The sequence below is a fragment of the Corvus hawaiiensis genome, chromosome 21 (genome assembly GCF_020740725.1).
Source record: "Corvus hawaiiensis isolate bCorHaw1 chromosome 21, bCorHaw1.pri.cur, whole genome shotgun sequence".
Classification (NCBI taxonomy): Eukaryota; Metazoa; Chordata; class Aves; order Passeriformes; family Corvidae; genus Corvus; species Corvus hawaiiensis.
In genome coordinates, this window is record NC_063233.1 from 7,049,838 (window position 1) to 7,066,904 (window position 17,067).

Here is a 17,067-nt window from a genome sequence, read left to right on the forward strand (position 1 = left end):
AGGAACATGGCACTAAGAGGACCCACCCGGGTCACAGCTTCCCACCTCTCACTCTTCCATTTGAAGAACTGAAGTCTTAAACCTCTGGGATGCTGGGGGTGCTCTCTTTGCAGTCAGCATCTCTCAGGTCTTGACTGCTCCCAGAACCCAAGGAATAACCAAAATCCTAAACAATAATTTTCTCTGGTTCTAGCACAGGCTGTTGGACTCTATACAGGTGCAAATGAACAGCAGCTCTAAGCTGGGACTATCTAGAGGAAAGCCCGAGAGATTTTTAATAGCAGTGGGAACTGTTGCAGTCATTTAATATGAAACTATTCTGTGTTTAAAACATTTATTTGTGGCAGATGGCATGGATCTGGCCAGGAGAATTGCAACAGCTAATTATTAACAGTTATCCCACCCATCCCACCCCCAGTATAACCCACAGCTGACCAAGGGGCTCTTGTTTTGTCCCCTGCAAGCACCACAACTGCACTGCAGCTCGGTCCCTGTCACCTTGGTCTCCGACTCTGCCTGTCATGCTCTGCACTCCCGCCGCAGTGAGCCACAGATATAATCTATGGAACACAGATATGATTTTATAATAAGTTTTCTATGCAGCCAGGATAAAATGCCAAACAGAATCAGAAAACAATCAGTCAGTGAAACTCTGCCCCAGCGATGAGTGTGCTGCTGGGCACGGTCCAGTGCCCAGGAAGATTGAGGTTTTAAATACAGGTTCCACATGCCCATCCAGAGATGGGGATAAGTGGGGCAAGGAGAGACAGGCAGGGGAGGTGGGACTACCCCGTGCATCTCCTGTTGGGAATAAGTTAAACCAGGAACAGTATCAGAGCTGCACAAAGACACCTCAGTATGGGGTTGCTTCTCCCTATCCTGTCTCCCTGCAGTTGGGATTTGGCAGCAGCTGGGGTTTAGCCGTGGCAGTGGAAGGAGCAGGGACAGGCAGGGCTGATGCAGGGACAGATCTCAGTGAGATAAACATGTGCTTGTTGTGGAGGCCTCTGGGTGCTGCTCTTGCACAGAGGTGGATAATTTATTCCTCCCACAGTTTTAGGAGCCCTCCATTAGGTTTTCAGGTTGGGTTAAGTTTACATCAGGTTCTATGTCCTACCACAGAATATGGTGTGTAGGACCCTATGTCTGTCCTGCTCTGCATACTGAAGGAGCTGCGGAGAGAAAAACAGAAAGGATGGCTGGGAATCATGAGGAGGGAAAGGAACTCCACCAAAAGGCAGGAGAAAGGGGAAAGCTGGATGCCTCAGTGTAGAGGGAAGTGCTGAAATGCATCCCACTGGCTGGAGCATCACTCAGCTACTCTGAGGGTTTATCCTAGTCCAGGGAGGGCAGAGCTGTATCCCAGGGATAATGACCTAGACCAGGGCAAGGAAGCAGCTGTTCTGTCCCCCTTCCTCCTAGCACTTGCTCAGGCACTGGGGATTGTGTGGTTTCCAGTCAGTAAGAGAAAAGATCAGGACCCGCTCTCTATTAGACTGCAAAGATACTGCTTTTTATTTTCTGTTCTTCCAGTATTTGTAAGAGTTGGGGGATTCACATTAGCTTTTTTCCTGTCTTCTTTAAGCACTCCAGGCTTGAGTCATATAATTGTATAACTCACAACTTCCATTTAAAAAATAAGAATAGGCTGTCTTTTAGGATTGCAGAGGAAAGCCAGAAAATACAAGTCTTTAAATCTCAAAACACAGAAGGCAAATAAAAAGCATTGCAGATATGGTTGTTTTGCTCGGTAGATAAATATATACATATGCATATGCTTCTAAATTCTGGGGTCCAATTCATTCTTTGGGAGCAGAGGCTCAGATGTGCAATAGCACATAATCCCTAACTCAGGTGTGTGTGTATCTTGAATTAGAATAGGAGCTGATAATTTAACTTTGCCCCGTCCTCCCCTCCTGAAATAGCCATGACGGGAGGTTTTTCATGGAATCCCAGAATGGTTTGGGTTGGAAGAGCCCTTAAATATCACTCAGTTCCAATCCTCTGCCACAGGCAGGGACACCTTGGGGTCTCTCCTCAGCTTTTCTGCAGCATCTGATGCCCTCAGACTGAATGTTCATCCTCAGAAGGATCCTGTCTTTTAACTCAACACAAACCAAGAAGTCTGCTGTGAAAGAGAGCAGCACAAGAGAGAGGGGAAGAACCAACCCTCCAGGAGTTCCCAGCCAGACTCCCCTACCTGGGAGATGATAAGTGCTAGGGGTGTGCATCTGATCCCTCTCACTTTTGGTATCGATCAGGTCCAACATCCTCCCTGTGGCATGACTCCACTCACTCCACGGCTTGCACATGGCTTTTGTGTCCTCCATAAAGGGCTGAGATTTGGGAATCTGTGCAGTGGTGATTTTTAATGGACATATTTCTGACAGGACGTAAGGGAATGGCCTCAAGTTGCCCCAGGGGAGGTTTTAGGTATTAGGAATTGTGGAACAACAGGCATTGGAGGGGCTGCTCAGGAAAGTGTTGGAGTCACCATCCCTGGAAGGGTTCAAAAACTGTGTGGATATGGCACTTAAGGACATGGTTTAATGGTGAATGTGCTGGTGGTGCTGGTTGATTGTTGGACTGGATGATCTTGGAGATCTTTACCAAGTTTAATGATTTAGTGATTCTGGCCCTTTTTCTGTTCTCTGTAGCTGCTGTGGGGTTGTGTTTGCACAACCTGAGTGAGGTGTGGAGGCAGAGATGAACTGAGCCCTGGGCAGGCAAAACAGGGCAGCAACTTCAGCCATGACCCCACCATCTACTTTAGTCCTTGCTGGTGAAATACTTTGACCTGTCTACATCTGTATGAATTTTCTTCATGGTTGTGCTATATTCTTGATCTTTTCCTTGGAAAAGTTGTTCATCTCCTGCTGCTTTAGCTTCTCCATCTACAGTGACACATTTGCTTAAAGGTGCTTTGAGATCCACATATCAAAGTCACAAATAACAGCTAAAGAAAACATGACTCATGATAGGGAAATTGCCAAGCATGTGCCTGAATAACCAAGTGCCTCAGAGCTTCGCAAACAGATCCCAGGAAACAAAAGCATTTGCATTCACAAGTCCCTGTTCGTTGGCTAGGACAGGACAAAAATAAAGCTTTTTCTTTATGAAGTGTTGCATAAAAAGCATGGTTATCTTTTCATTGCAGGCCACTTTGCAGCATGCAAAGAGATTGCCTTTCTTCATGAGTTTGTGAATTTTTATTTTATTGCAGTCTTTTTATTTCCTCCATCAAAACATGCCTGAGTTTGAAATGGCATGACTAGGAATGAAAATTAAATACATCAAAACTGATTTTTGTAGAAATGAGATTTTGGAGCAACCAGGGAATATTCAAGGCTTTCTCACAGCTTGTGTTCAGTTTTTTTGCTAAAGAGGGATGTAGTCTGAGGAAATGGGTCACCTTTTTCTTAGAGAAAATTTCTTCAGTTTTACTGTAATTCTGAAATGTCGTAGGCTTTTGGGAACTTTTTTTCTTTTTTAATCTTGAGCAAAGCACAAATGTCTCTGATTATGTATGACTCAAATTTTGCTGCAGCAATACTCTGCAGCCTAATTTTTTTTTTAGCCCTTAACCTCTTATCTTATGCTACTTGCTAGTAATTTCAGACCCAGTCACCATCTGAATCCTATACTGAGAGGGGACATCCTCTGCATACAGCCACTGTGGATATTCCTGCTTGCTGGATGCCACTGCTTGAAAAGCAACCCTTGGCCAGTGGCCTGAGTGGAACAGCACAGCTTGGAAACCAAAGGGATGTGGAGCCCCAGCTCTGAGGGTGAAGGCACAGAATTGAGTGTCCTGAGGAATCATGAGGAAGAACCACTGTTTTCTCCTAAACCAACTTGGAGGAAATAATGTCCCAATACTATGGAAATTAGGTGGCAAGGATCAAAGTGGGAGGGAAGTGTGTCTTTGTTTTACTATTTTAACACAGTTTTTGTTCACTTGCTCTCTCCTACTTCTGCTGTGTACTCATAGAAGCTTCCTGCAAGATCCCTTGCAATGGCTCAGATGATAGAGGATATGAGTCCTTATCCCATCCCCTGTGCCATTCTGAGGCTGGTGGCCATCTGTTGGATCTGGGGGTGCCTTTGCAAGCAGGCAGCGCTTAGTCTGCCTGTCCTGTTGCACCCCTGAAAGTTGTCTTCCCTGCATATCCTCTCATGCAGTGTGGAGGACACCCTTCCATCTGAAGGATGGCAGGGAAGGGGCTGGACCCTCCTCACTTCCTTTAACCTGGACAAAACCCCCTCGGCTGCTCTGCAGCAAAGGATCCCTGGTGGGAACAGGTGGCTTTGCCAACTGGTTGCCTTTAGGCATCCCATCCACCCACCAGCTCCTGCCTTGAGTGCTCAGTGGTGTCTCCATCAGCTGAGGATGACTCAGGGCCGAGGCTTGGGCGACAGGGGACAGTTTCCCATCACTGCCTGCTCTGCCCACAAGCCTGGCAGCTGTGCCCAGGTGGCTCTGCCAGGACCGCCTAGAGGACTCAGCTGGGTAGAGGAGGCAGGAGCAGCTTTGTATTTAAACATCATCTTTTGGGTTTTTTTCCCTCTTAAATCAGTGATTTTGAGCCTTTGCCAAGTGAGGAGCACGACTGACCGGAGGAGGTGTGATGGCTCCATTTTCTAACAACAGTTCGAGTTCTGAAACATGGCTGCATGCTGTGTTGGAGAAAATTTTGTACCTTTTTTTGAGAAAAAGGGCAATCAAGGCTAAATTCCTGATATTGCTTTCCAAGTATTGACAAATGCTGTGCTGAAGCTGCCGGCGGTGCAGCAGTCAGGTACCCTTGCTTGCAACGTGAGGAATTAAGGTTCAAGGCAACATTTCTCAGTTTTTTCATCTGAGCAAGCTGTGAATCATGATAAGTACAGAGCAAAGTTTGGGGCTGTGGTGTCACAGGCTGAGGTTATCAGCTTGCTACAGCTAAAATTAGGAAAAAAAGCCTGTGGTCGACATACACCTCTATCTTCAGGAAATGAAGCAAGTGCAATTTAATGAAATGATTTGTTCCAAACTGTGTTCTTGTTCCAGCCTTTGATTGGTGCCATTGTGCTCCTAGGAGCACTGGCAGGCTCTGAATCCACATGGTGAATTTTGGGGCAGGGTAGGCACCGCTTGCTGACAGGGTCCATGGGGTAGCAAGGGCTCACCAGGACTTAACATGGGCCAGTCGCCCCTGGGTGATTCGTTATCTGCTCTATAAATTAAACTCTCCCTGCCTGTCTTCCGTTGCAAACTTGGTTACAAAAGCAACAGATTTAAATATTCTCATGTACTACTTAGCCACAAGAGGAGGGACTTCATCAAGGCTGTAATCCTCTTATCTACTAGAGTCCCAAAAAACACATCAATGTGAAAAGGTCTAGTTTATCGGGTGTTTTTTTGTGGATTTATTGTTTATTTTGGGGTTTGGGGTTTTTTGTTGGGTTATTTTTGTGTGTTGTGTTTGTTTTGTTGGGTTGGTTGGTTTGTTTTGTTTGGCTTTTTCTTTGTTTTGTTGGGGTTATTTGTAGTTTTTTCTTGTTTCCCACCCCCAAACCAATTGCTACAGCACAAGACTGAATAGTTTGGGGCTTTTTTCTGTCTATGTCACATGTTCCTATACAGCCTTATTTGTCTCAATATCCTGTGTCTTGGCTTCCCTTCCAACCTGTTTTGGCTGATGTCTGCCCTCATCCCCCTGGATTAGGATTGTGTGCTGAGCAAAGGAGTGTCCAAGGAGGGAATTGAAAGAAGTGTGGAGAAGAGAATCTACAATCATGTCAGCTATCCCACCTTTCCTCAAGAATACCTAAAATTCCTTAAATGACTCAGATGTTTCCACCCATTGCTTCAAAAGTGTTGTTTGAAAGCTTCTTCTTGGCAGCTCCTTGACATTCCAGGATCAACTTGATTGGGAATTCTGGGTCAAACTCCTAGAAACAAAAATCCAGAAGATCCTGCTATGAAAAATAATACCTGTCATTGTATTTGTAACCAGAGACCTCAAAATGCCTGATTCACAGATGAGTTTCTCTAGGCTATATCAGGTATTTTAGTGGGAGAGCTGTTCTGGCTGCATCTTCCGTGATTTTTTATCCGAATTCACAGTGAAGGACTGGGTGTCTCTGTGTTGTCCATCCCAGTGCTGGAGCACAGGACCCCACAGCCTGTTGGAACAGCCTGCTGGAAGCTTCCTCAGTAGCTTAATAAACCATGTCTGATCTGGGTGAGCTTTCAGGGAGAAAACAGCACCAGAGCAGAACATTTGCTATTGTTAATAATGTTTGTTAAGCTATGGTGGTGTGAACAATGCTGGGAGCTCTTGGAGAGATGTCACTCCTGCTTCCAGCAGCTCTCATCAACCCTGATGGAAATTATAGTGGCTTAGAAGTGCTGTCAGCTGAGGTGATGTTAACAATCATGGGCACCACTCACCATCACTCGTCTGCTGGGTGGCCAAGGATGACGGAGGCTGGTGTTGGGAAGGGTCTCTCCAGTGCTCTAGGTGTGGGATTTTTGCAAGGAAATCTGCACAAATAACATTACAGGGAGAGCTGGGGGAATAAATGTCCACAAGCTGTTAACACTGGAACTGATGGGTGAGATGGAAGGGCATTGCTGCAGCTGGCTCTGCTGGGATGTGGGAACAGATCCATAGAGGACTGATGAAGGCAGCTGTGTTGAAGAAGTTCAGAAGTTACTGTGTGTTATTGAGGATGCAGAAACCCATGACCTGGACGTGATGCCAAGCAGGTGAAAGGGTAGAAACTTACTCTGCCATGTTTTCATGTTTTGGATTTGAAGTCAGGGTTAAGAACCACAGCCACATCCTGGCCATGATCACATTTAATAATAAGCAAACTTAATAATGATTAAATTTGATGACCTGTCTTTTAACTTGTTCTTACCTATGCTGAATCACTCTGCCTTGAGTCTCTAGTAATAAATTTATTCCAGCTTTTTTCTAAACAAATTGATCTTTTGGGCACCCAACCATTACATGTTTCTTCCTAAGAGACCCAAATGCAGGCCTATCCTGAGAGAAAACACAAGACTTGGAATCATGTTTGTCTGACTGGATTTTAATTCAGTGCTGGAACAACCTGTTTACCAAGGGGCTTTCAAAGTCACATGAAATCCCTCTAACTCTGAAATAATTTTATTTCTTTTTGATTCTTGCAATCATCATGTTGTTCTGGACCTATTTTTTACCTCCATCTCTCTCTCTTTCTCCAAAAAAAAAAACCCTCAGAGTTTTCAACTCTGGAACAATTTAATATCTTTAAAAAATATGATTAGAGAGATGAAAACAAAACTCTGGAGCAGGCTGAACTGCTTGCCCAAAAAAGGGGGGGGTGTTTGAGGTTTCAGACCCCTCAGCCAACACCAAGCACATGGCCAAAGGACAGACCAAGGGGAAAAGCAACAGGAGATTCTTCCTTTGTCCTTTGGAGCCAGGTGGAGGAGGAAGTAGTCCAACAGCATTGCTTAATTTCTGCCATAGGACTCTGCTGAATGATTCAAACACCGATTGTCCTCTCCTTGGTTCAGTCCTATCCAGGTAAATGCCCTTATAGCAATAAACCTGCTGCAGACAGCACAGCATTTATCAATAGATCAATAGTCAATTTATTTACCTCATTCACCTGCCAGCTGTCATAAGTGAGCCTGTCTGCTTGCCTGGTTGTTATGCAAAATGCTGTTGGACTTTCAGCTTAAGTGATTCTTTTTTCATACTTTTCTGGAATTAAATTTTTAGATTTTTTTTTTTCTTTTTTTCATGGCAGAGATTCAGCCTCTGTCTAATTTGGAACTAGTTTAAATCTACAGACTGGAGGTTTTTTAAATAGATTAGGCGGGATGAGTGCCAAACCCTCACAGGAAACTAATTCTTGTAGGTCCTTTGAAAAGCTCAGCTTTGAAAAGAGTGACTTCTTCATGCTGGCCTAGATAGGGAAGAGGCCAAGCTGCAGAGGAAAGTGCTAAAAGAATATTGCACTGCTCAGCCTGGGGCTGTCTGGCATTTTGAGGGCACAGGCTGGAAATGAAACATCACTGACCCCACCATAATCACAGATACCCCACAAAGACTTGTATAAACCCTGATCTGGCAGAACAAGATAGCATTATAATGCTGTTGTCGTGCTCAGACCCTGTCCCTTGGCATTGTTTGCAGAATCCAGGGCTCACAGGAACCAGGAAGAGCCATCATCCTGAGGACTGGAGATAACCAGGACTTTGTGCAGCCAGTGGGTGGGACAATTGGGCTGAAAAAAGGAATGGCAAAGCAAAACAAACCCCCCAAACCAACAGCTCTGTTGTAGGAGCATCTGGAAGGATTCTGGAAGATTTAGGGGTAACACAGAACTTGTTTCTTACCCAGACAAGGCCTAAAATCTCTCTGGTTTGCTTCACACTAGTGACAGTTACTAATAGTTGTCTGCAGCATATACAGACATGTCCAAAAATGTCTGTCTTAATGACGGTGAGGTGCTTGAAGGAAAACAGGGGCAGGGACACCAAAATCCCAGGGAACATCTCTCTGACATCAGGGAGTTCTGGTGTCATCACAGTCAATTATGTGGGCAATATGCCAAGGAGAGGGCATGAAATAATGTTTGTGTCCTGCTGTTACTGAAGAGTGTGTTGCCTTCAGGAAGGCTCATCACCTTTGGGAGCAGCTGGTGACTTTCAAGATAAATTTTATAAAAGAAGTAAAGAGCCATTGAGCAGAAAGGAGCTGGTGCCTTTTCCTTGCCCAGTTCCCAGGGAGGGGTGACGCTGCTCCTGTTTGGGTGTGCACTGGGTGGGCTGCACTGGCTGCCCTGAAGGATGTGCCTCCAGCACCAGGAGGGGTTGGGGTGCTCTACTATGCTTTGTTCAGTGTCTTCCTTCTCTGCTATTTTTTTTTCCTTTTTAAAACTGTGTCTGTCTTGATCATTATTTGATGCATTTCATTTCTTTTTTGTTTCAAGCACCAGGCTCCAAGGTCTGTGCTGAACTTGTTTCCTCACTTACATGCTTTGGTTGTCTTGGCCATTTGAAGATGGGGAATTTAATTTGCTCTGATGGACTCTCTCCCTCAGACTTCCCTCCCTGGGTAGAGATGCTCCCGCCCTTGGATCCTGCTGTCCTCTGTGATGGTGCAGAGTGGGGTCTACATGATGTACCTATTCCAGGCTCTTGACTTTTCCTCCCTCTTCAGCAGTTTTTTTCCCTGTTTTTCTGTTTCCCTAGAGGGGTCATAGTGCTAATGAGCACTGAGACATTCCTAGTGGCTCCTTCTGCCCCTGACATGCTGGCCTTGATGGAAGCTCATTAATGCAGGCTTGAAGGGGCAGTATTTTCTCATCCTCAGCCCTATTCAAATAAAGTGTGTCCCCTTGCTGTTACAGGGAGAAAAGCCTTTACTAGGTGTATGTGCCTCCCTGAGGCAGTACTTCACCCCTCATCCCTCTTCCCTCTCACCTCCCTTCCCCCTTCAGCACCTCCTACCCCTTTCAGCCCTAAAGAAAGTCCTCTGGATTTTCTCCAGAGGGCAGCTGTCCTGTGCTGGCCTGGAAGGTATTTCCTGGCACACCCCAAATTCCCTTGGGCTCTCAGCCCTGCTGAGCCAGAGCACCAGCAAGTGCCTCTCCCCCACTACTTAGACCTTGGGTCAGAGTGTGTCCTTATCCCATCTGTGCCTCAGGGATACTGACTCTTCCTTCTCCTTGCTAAGAGGTTTCTCACCTTAGAGGTAGCTTTCCAAAGCCATTCAAAGCTTCCCTGCTGGCAGAAGTTCAGGTCCTTGCTTGGAATTTCTCCTGAGGGTCAGAAGACTGTACTAATCCCAACTGTACCAATCCTAGCTGTACCATAGGGTGCCCCCTAATCCTGGTCAAGTCTTTGCAACTTCTTTACCTGGAAAGTAAGTGATGCACAGGGCAGTATTTCTCTTTTTAAATGCCTCAATACCTGTAGAGGCCTCACCTCTGTGTCTCAGGTGGTGGCACGCAGACTGGTGGCTCTGAGAACCAGAATGAAAGGTAGCCCAGAATGGTTTTGTGAGGAAAGGTTTCAGCACCCATTATCCATGAATCCAAGGCCTTGGTAAATCCTCCCAAGATTCACAGATGGAAGGATTCAGTGGTGACAAACAGACAAGAGTATTGTTTACTTAACCCAGCATCCTGAATTAATTTTGGCTGATTTTCTGCTTCTGCAGAAAATGCAATTGAATCTAGAGTTGAAAGCTAATCGAAAACCTGTTCTTGGAGGTGTTTCTTCAGAGGCTTCAGGAGTTCCAGGCTGGAACATTCCCTAAGGCCGAATCTATGCTGTTCCCTGCAAATATAATTTTTTTTTTTATGACCTCAATAATTCTAAATGATTTCAGTAGCCATATCTATTAATGTGAAGTCTATTTTCCAAAATTGTACCTCAGTCTTGGCCTCAGGTGCATCTTGCAGCAGAGGGTTCTGTAGGTTGCTTGGAAAATTGCTGGAATTAGAGGTTTGCTTTCCATGTAAAATATTGGAATTCAGTGAGCCAAGTTTAAAATGTATCTTTTGGACATTAAACAGGAAGCTTAACAAGACCATATCATTTGCTTGACCATTGAGGTTGGAACAGATGATCCCACTGGTGTTCCCTTCCAAACTTAACCCTTCTTGGATTCCAATCCCAACGAGTCAACAGCATACAAAGAAATAAAAGAGCCAAATGCTATGCAAAACCTATAAAAAAGCTTGAAACATATCACTAAGTAAATTCAAATAATGCATAACTTAGAGGGAATTGCAACTGGTTCATGGATATTCTATGAGCAGAAGATAAACATCTAAGTTAGTTGCATAAATTATTCATCATAACATATTTGCTCAGCTTTTCTCATCAGCTGGGAAAGCCACACATCCAAGCACAGGAGGAGTACAGCAGAACTGGGCTTTCACCTCCCTGATGTGCCCTGGGAGCAGGAAGCCCTGGGGAGAGATGTCATCAATAACAATTGATGGTGGGAAGAGTTTCCTTCACTGCCATGCTTTAGAGGTGAATCCTGCTCAGGGCTCATCTGCTACATGAATAGGGACTGGGATTGTCCCTTCGAAGCAGGAAAGGCTGAGGTTATGACAGTGATTTCTTTTAAACTCCTGCTTTTGCCTCCTGCTAGTGGTGTCATGAGGTGATGTTGGACCTGGTGTAAAAAATGAACCCACTTTCCCTTTGGACACATTATTTATCAAAATTTCATCCTCCTTTCCTGCCTTCTCCTGCCTTCATTGTCCATCGCTTCCCAGTTTGCCCTGTCCATCTCCACACCCTGAATGGTGACACTCCCAGGGTCTGGGTGTTGATATATCATAGAATCCTGGAATGGTTTGAGTTGGAAAGGACCTTAAAGACCATCTTGTCCCACCCCCTGCCCTGGGCAGGGACACCTTCCACTATCCCAGGTTGCTCCAAGTCCTGTCCAAACTAGCCTTGGACACTTCCAGGGATGCGGGGGCAGCCGCAGCTTCCCTGAAGGAGAATATGGATCAGTACCTGACCAGTTGCACGTTTCAAATCTATGGTCTTTGCTGCTAAATTATCTATTACTAAGCAGCAAAACCAAATTGTCTGTACTTTATTGGGAACATGAAACATTCCCTCAGCCCTTTCTGAAAACATGCTGGCTCTGGAGTGCTCTGGTCCCTCCTGACTTTATGGATACTGCAGGAAGCAGGAATCCGAATGTGGGCTTGAGTTTTATAGGAAGCAATAATTGTCTGTTTGGAGAGGAAGCACAGATGGCATTCTTTCTATGCTTGCTAGTTATGATCTTTCTGATGGGAACGGGGGCATGTCTATTTATTATAAAACCTTGCCTGTCTTTAAGCATCCAGCTCTGCCCCTTCCCATGCAGTGCAACTGCTGAAGGGACCATTCCTTCCTCAAAGGGGATTTCCTTGTGTAGCGAGGTCTGGGATTGAAACTCTAATCTGGAATGATTAGAGAAACCTCCCTGTAGCGTCAGAGAGAAACTATTTGTCTTTACTTTTAAAGTTTTATCTATCATTAAAATCAACTTTTACACAATTCTGGAACAGCAGATAACACCCTCTGCTCCATAAAGGGGATACACTGGTGATGTATTTGTTACCTGCAGACAACTTGGGAGCCAATGATCTGTTTCAGTCACTCTTTGTGTTAAGAACCTGTTGTATAGGGGGGGGGGGGGGGGGGTTGCCTTTAGACTGAGGTTTTTCTAGGAAAGATGGAAGATTGGAAGGTTTGACACTAATGACTCTTGTAACATAGTAAGAGGTGTGTTTTGTTTTGGCATTTTGACTTGGCTTGTGAAAGCAAGGAACTACAGAGGGGGCATTAGCTCAGGTAGAAGGAGATATTTTGAAATAAATAGTTGGCACTTTGCTATTTTGATGAATGTAACTGCTGCCAGGCAGCGTGGAGTGTTGTGAAGGGGCACAATCCAAATAAATACCTGCATAATTCCATTTAGTCAAATAACCTAACACACATTGAGTGGACTGAGTATAGAATCAACCTGGGCAGAAAAGATCTGGTTTGTGATCCTGGCCTTGCAACTGAGTCTCCTAAATCTGCCTGTGAGTCAGGGTCTCTGCCAGCCGGGTGGGGTTGTTGTGCTGGGTGGACACACCGTGATGGGACATGCTGCCTCAGTGCCAGGTGTTGTCATTCCTGGTTTGGACTGGGTGTTATGGATTTTTCCACACCAGCCAGAGTAACAGATTTGACTCCAGGATCCTTCTGGGAATGCCAAGTCTGCCGGAAGGTTTCCAATTAGTCTTTCCTAGATTACAATTTGAGCTGGGTGCCTCCAGGGAGGACCCTGATCCCAATTCATGCCTCAGAATTATACCTGTACCATCTAATCACCCAATCCTCAAATCCAGCCCCAAATCCTTGATTCTGATCAGTGGTCCCTTAACTTATTGTTTCTATTGGTCGCTGGGCTGGCCTTCTTCTGAAGTGACTTCATTCTCTTGGAATAGTCTCCTTGGTCCTTATCTTCATTCCACTTGTATCTGCTGAATTCAGCTTGTTCCTTGTTAGCAGCATTAATTTTCTCAAAGAAGTTGATCCTTGGTCAGTTCTTGCATGTGAAGGCTTCCTCTGCTTTAGCTGCTACTGCTGAGCCACACTAATGCTAAGCAAAACTATTCCCAGAGAACGTTATTAAATGTCTTCTGTAACACTGGGATAAAGTTAAATTTTTTCCAGGCTGGTATGGGGCTGCGTTTTGGATTTTGCTGGACACAGTGCTGATAGCACAGGGGTGTTGCTGAGCAGAGCTTACACAGGTCAGGGCTTTTCTGCCTCTCATCCCACCCCACCAGTGACTCAGCTGGAAGTGGGGAATGGATTCCTTGTTTTGTTTTGCTTGCCCGTGCAGCTTTTCCTTTATCTGCTAAACTGTTTATCTCAACTCATGACTTCTCTCACTTTCACCCTTCAGACTCTCTTCCTCTTTGGGAGGAGTGTGTGGCTGCATGGGGCTGAGTTGCCAGCTGGGGTTAAACCACAACACCTATAATCTAAATAAAATGTTTGTCCTAAACCCAAGTTACTGGAATAAGTGAATGAAAAGTGACAGAGAAGCCTGAGTTGATGGTCTGGGAGACAGCTTAAGATAGAGCAGGTGCATCGTAGGAGAATGGGTACAAATAATATCCTCTCCTTTAAGGAAGGCTTTGCTCAATATTTTTCGAAAGACATTAATAGGTTTCTCATTTTTCAGGTGCTCAGCTGGTGATGTTTCAGAGGCTTGATTTTTAGATTGCAGGTGTGCAAGCTTTTCTCTAGGCATTTCCCTCTGTCGTTTCAAAATGGATACCTGCAATAAAGCACTGCTTTTGCAAACAGTAACTTTATTTTTTTTCTCTGTTGCTCTGAGTTTAAAAGCATGGATTTGAGAATCACTTTGGTTTTTTTTTCTAAAACACAAACAAAACCTCTGCTTTCATCCTGGACTCTGCTGATACCTGAATCCATCCTTTTACATGGTTTGTCTCAAAAATTGTTTTCCAAAATGCTCTTTTGCCATAGTCCTGAAGATGAAGATGTTTGGAGAAAATGTATTTTCTCCAGCTTTGCTTTGCAAAAGTGTGCCAGGAAGGCTTGTGGGTAGCAGGGATATAACAATGATCAGTTTGGGCTAGATCTGTGGTTTAGACCTGCTGACAGAGACCAGAATTTGCTGTTTTATGGAGAAGTGCAAGACCCCAAAATGTGGGAGGGTGAAAGGACCAGCCTGCTTTTGTTTTAGGGAAGTCCAGCTCTCTGCCAGACACCTCTGATGACTCCAAGGGCACCTCCTTACCAGCCTGATCCTCATAGTGTATCGTTACTGTGCAATAATGTCTCGCTTTTCCTCTTCTCCTCCCCTTGCCCTCTGTCCAGCCTTGTGGTCTCACGTGTGTATCCATGTAGGAGTGTCCAACAGGATTGGCCCTGTCTCCATCCTCCCTTCCTGCTCCCAGTGATTCTCCCTGCCCCTCCAGACTCGGAGGCTCACCCCTGTTGTGTTCCTGTGTTGTGGCATAGGGAGTTTGCCCGTTGGAAGGTGAGGAACACAGCCATCGAGCGGAGGGACCTGCTCCACAACCCACTGCCCCTGATGCCTGAGTTCCAGAGGAGCATCCGCCTTCTGGGCAGGAGACCCACCACACAGCAGTTCATTGACACCATCATCAAAAAGTACGGCACCCACCTCCTCATCTCTGCCACCCTGGGAGGTAGGTGGCAACCTGGGTTGTTTTCTGATGAGGGGGGTTGTGGGGAGTTGGTGAAGGCACTGGGCAGTGCTGGAAATATGTCCAGTTTGGCATGGAGTTCCTGGAGTGAGTCCAGCAGAGGCTATGGCAGGGGTGATGGGACTGGGGCATCTGTTACGAGGGAAAACTGAGGGAGCTGGGGCTGTTCAGTCTCAAGAAGAGATGACTGAAAGGAGACCTTGTTAATGAGTGTAATTATCTAAACGGGGGTGCCTAGAGCATGGACCAGGCTCATCTTGGTGGTGCCAGCCACAAGGACAAGAGGAACAGGCAGAAACTGATGCCCAGGAAGTTCCACCAGAACTTGAGGAAGAATTTCTTTCTTGGGAGCATTGGAACAGATTGCCCAGAGAGGGTGTGGATTCTCCCTCACAGAAGATATTCCAGAACCAACTGGATGCAGTCCTGTGCCATGTGCTCTGGGATGACCCTGCCAAAGCAGGGAGGCTGGACCAAATACTCCACTGTGGTCCTTTGCAATCTGAATATCCCTGTGGCTCTGAAACCATGGTGGTGCAGTGGGGGCACAGGCCAGGCTGCAGCTCCCCCTCCCAAAGCCCAGCTGTGTACCCAGAGTCCGAAGAACCTTCACAAAGGAATTCAGAGTGTGAGGTGGGAGTTCAGCCCCTGTGCTACGTGTGCCTCTGTGCTGCTCTGACCACCATGTGTGTCAGGAGAAACACGTCCCTCAGCTGGGGGACTGTCCTGCCAGCCCTGCACCACTGCCTTCAGCCTCACAACAGAATGTGTTCATCCCTCTTTTTTTACAGGATGAAAACAAACACAGGGGGAAAAACATCCTTTCTTGCTGGAACTGGAGGAATTTTAAAGAGCTCCAGGAAAAGGGAGATCAAAGAGTTGGGCAGGGAGCGTGAGCAGAGGGGAAGAGATGGTCAGAAGGCTGAATGCATTACCATGGATCAGACTTCTGCAAAAACAGCAGATCAGTAAAATTCAAAATGTGTATGCAAGGGCTGCAGAGAGGTCTGTGTGTGCACAGAATGTGTCAGGGATGACATCAGGGAGAGCCCTGGAGGGCCATGAACTCCTGAGCAGGTGATGCTGGTGGTGCTGCAGGAACATTTTGAGTAGTAACTGTTGAACACTGGAGGGGTGAAAATCAGCAGCTCCTATTGTTATTTGCTCCTGGTTCTTTTTTCCCCCTCAGTATTATTTTCACAATTCTTTTCCCCCTTTGGGGTGGGGCTTTCTTTCATTTAAATGTTCTTCTTCCAAGAACTACTTTCTTCCAAGAACTACTACTACTACTATCTGTGAGAAGGATTCTGCAGTGTTAAAGGCTCAATTTTACTTCAGAATTTGTTATTGTTGCTCCTTCTAATGTACCTCACCTCAAGCCTTGCCACATTGCCATGTTTGTAGTGAACTTTGAGGAATTTCTGGCCATCTGTCTGTTCCCAGAGCATTCTGCAGACACTGGGATGAGATTAGATGTGTACGTATGATTCATGCACAAATTAGGTGGTAGGTGAATTGGCACAGTTCCCCTGAAGTCAAATGGCCTTTGGTGTGGTAACGTCCTTCAAAGATCCTTGGGCTGCTCTTCAGTCCAGGCACCCGAACAAGTCCATTCCATCAGCAAGAAGTGTGAGAGAAAGGGGGTTTCCAAGCATTGAAGAGCACAAGTGATTGCTTTCATCAGGCCTTAATGAAGTCTGAGTAAAGATATACTGCTTTTTTTTTGAGGAACTCACTTTTCAGGATGATGTTTTACAGAGCCCAAGAGAGCCAAGGAAAGTGAGATTATTTTTTTTGGTGGGTTTACTTTTTCTCCATTGACATTCCTCTTTTTCTTGCCACTCACATCCGTGGAAATTAGAAATAGGAAAGACCTTTGATGGTAAAATATATTTTTAATTTTGCCTGGGTGAGGTTGTAAATTATTCACAGGGACTTGTTTCTTCTCCTGATTTTACAACACAACAACTTTAAATATGCAGAGACTTGTAATGAGAACTGGTGTTAGAGGGGAGAGCTAAACACTCCACCAGCCTCAAGCATGGTGAGCAATGGCAGGGAGAAAAGGAGGATTTATCTTGGCAATGGCAGTCCCAGGGAAAATGTAGATGGAGCTGGGCATGCATTATGCACGGAAGACACGCTCTAATCATAGTCTGTGGGCTAAACAAGAGCTCTGGGATATAAAAGCAGAGTGTCCTGGCACACTGGCTCTCCCAGGAGCTGGTGTCTCCTCAGCAGAGCTACAAGCAGTTCTGCCCTGGGTTACAGTTGTTTGTAGTTCAGCCTGGTGTCTGAGGAGGTGGC

At 45.6% G+C, this 17,067-nt stretch overlaps 1 protein-coding gene across 2 annotated transcripts in view; it reads left to right on the forward strand.

Moving 5' to 3' along the window:
* BRINP1 (BMP/retinoic acid inducible neural specific 1) overlaps positions 1 to 17,067 on the forward strand; it is an 87,049-nt gene that overhangs the window by 45,933 nt on the left and 24,049 nt on the right. For both annotated transcript variants that reach the window (XM_048325370.1, XM_048325371.1), the window contains exon 3: positions 14,552 to 14,742. In XM_048325370.1, coding sequence (XP_048181327.1) covers positions 14,552 to 14,742 — 191 coding nt within the window. The remainder of the gene's footprint in view (positions 1 to 14,551; positions 14,743 to 17,067) is intronic.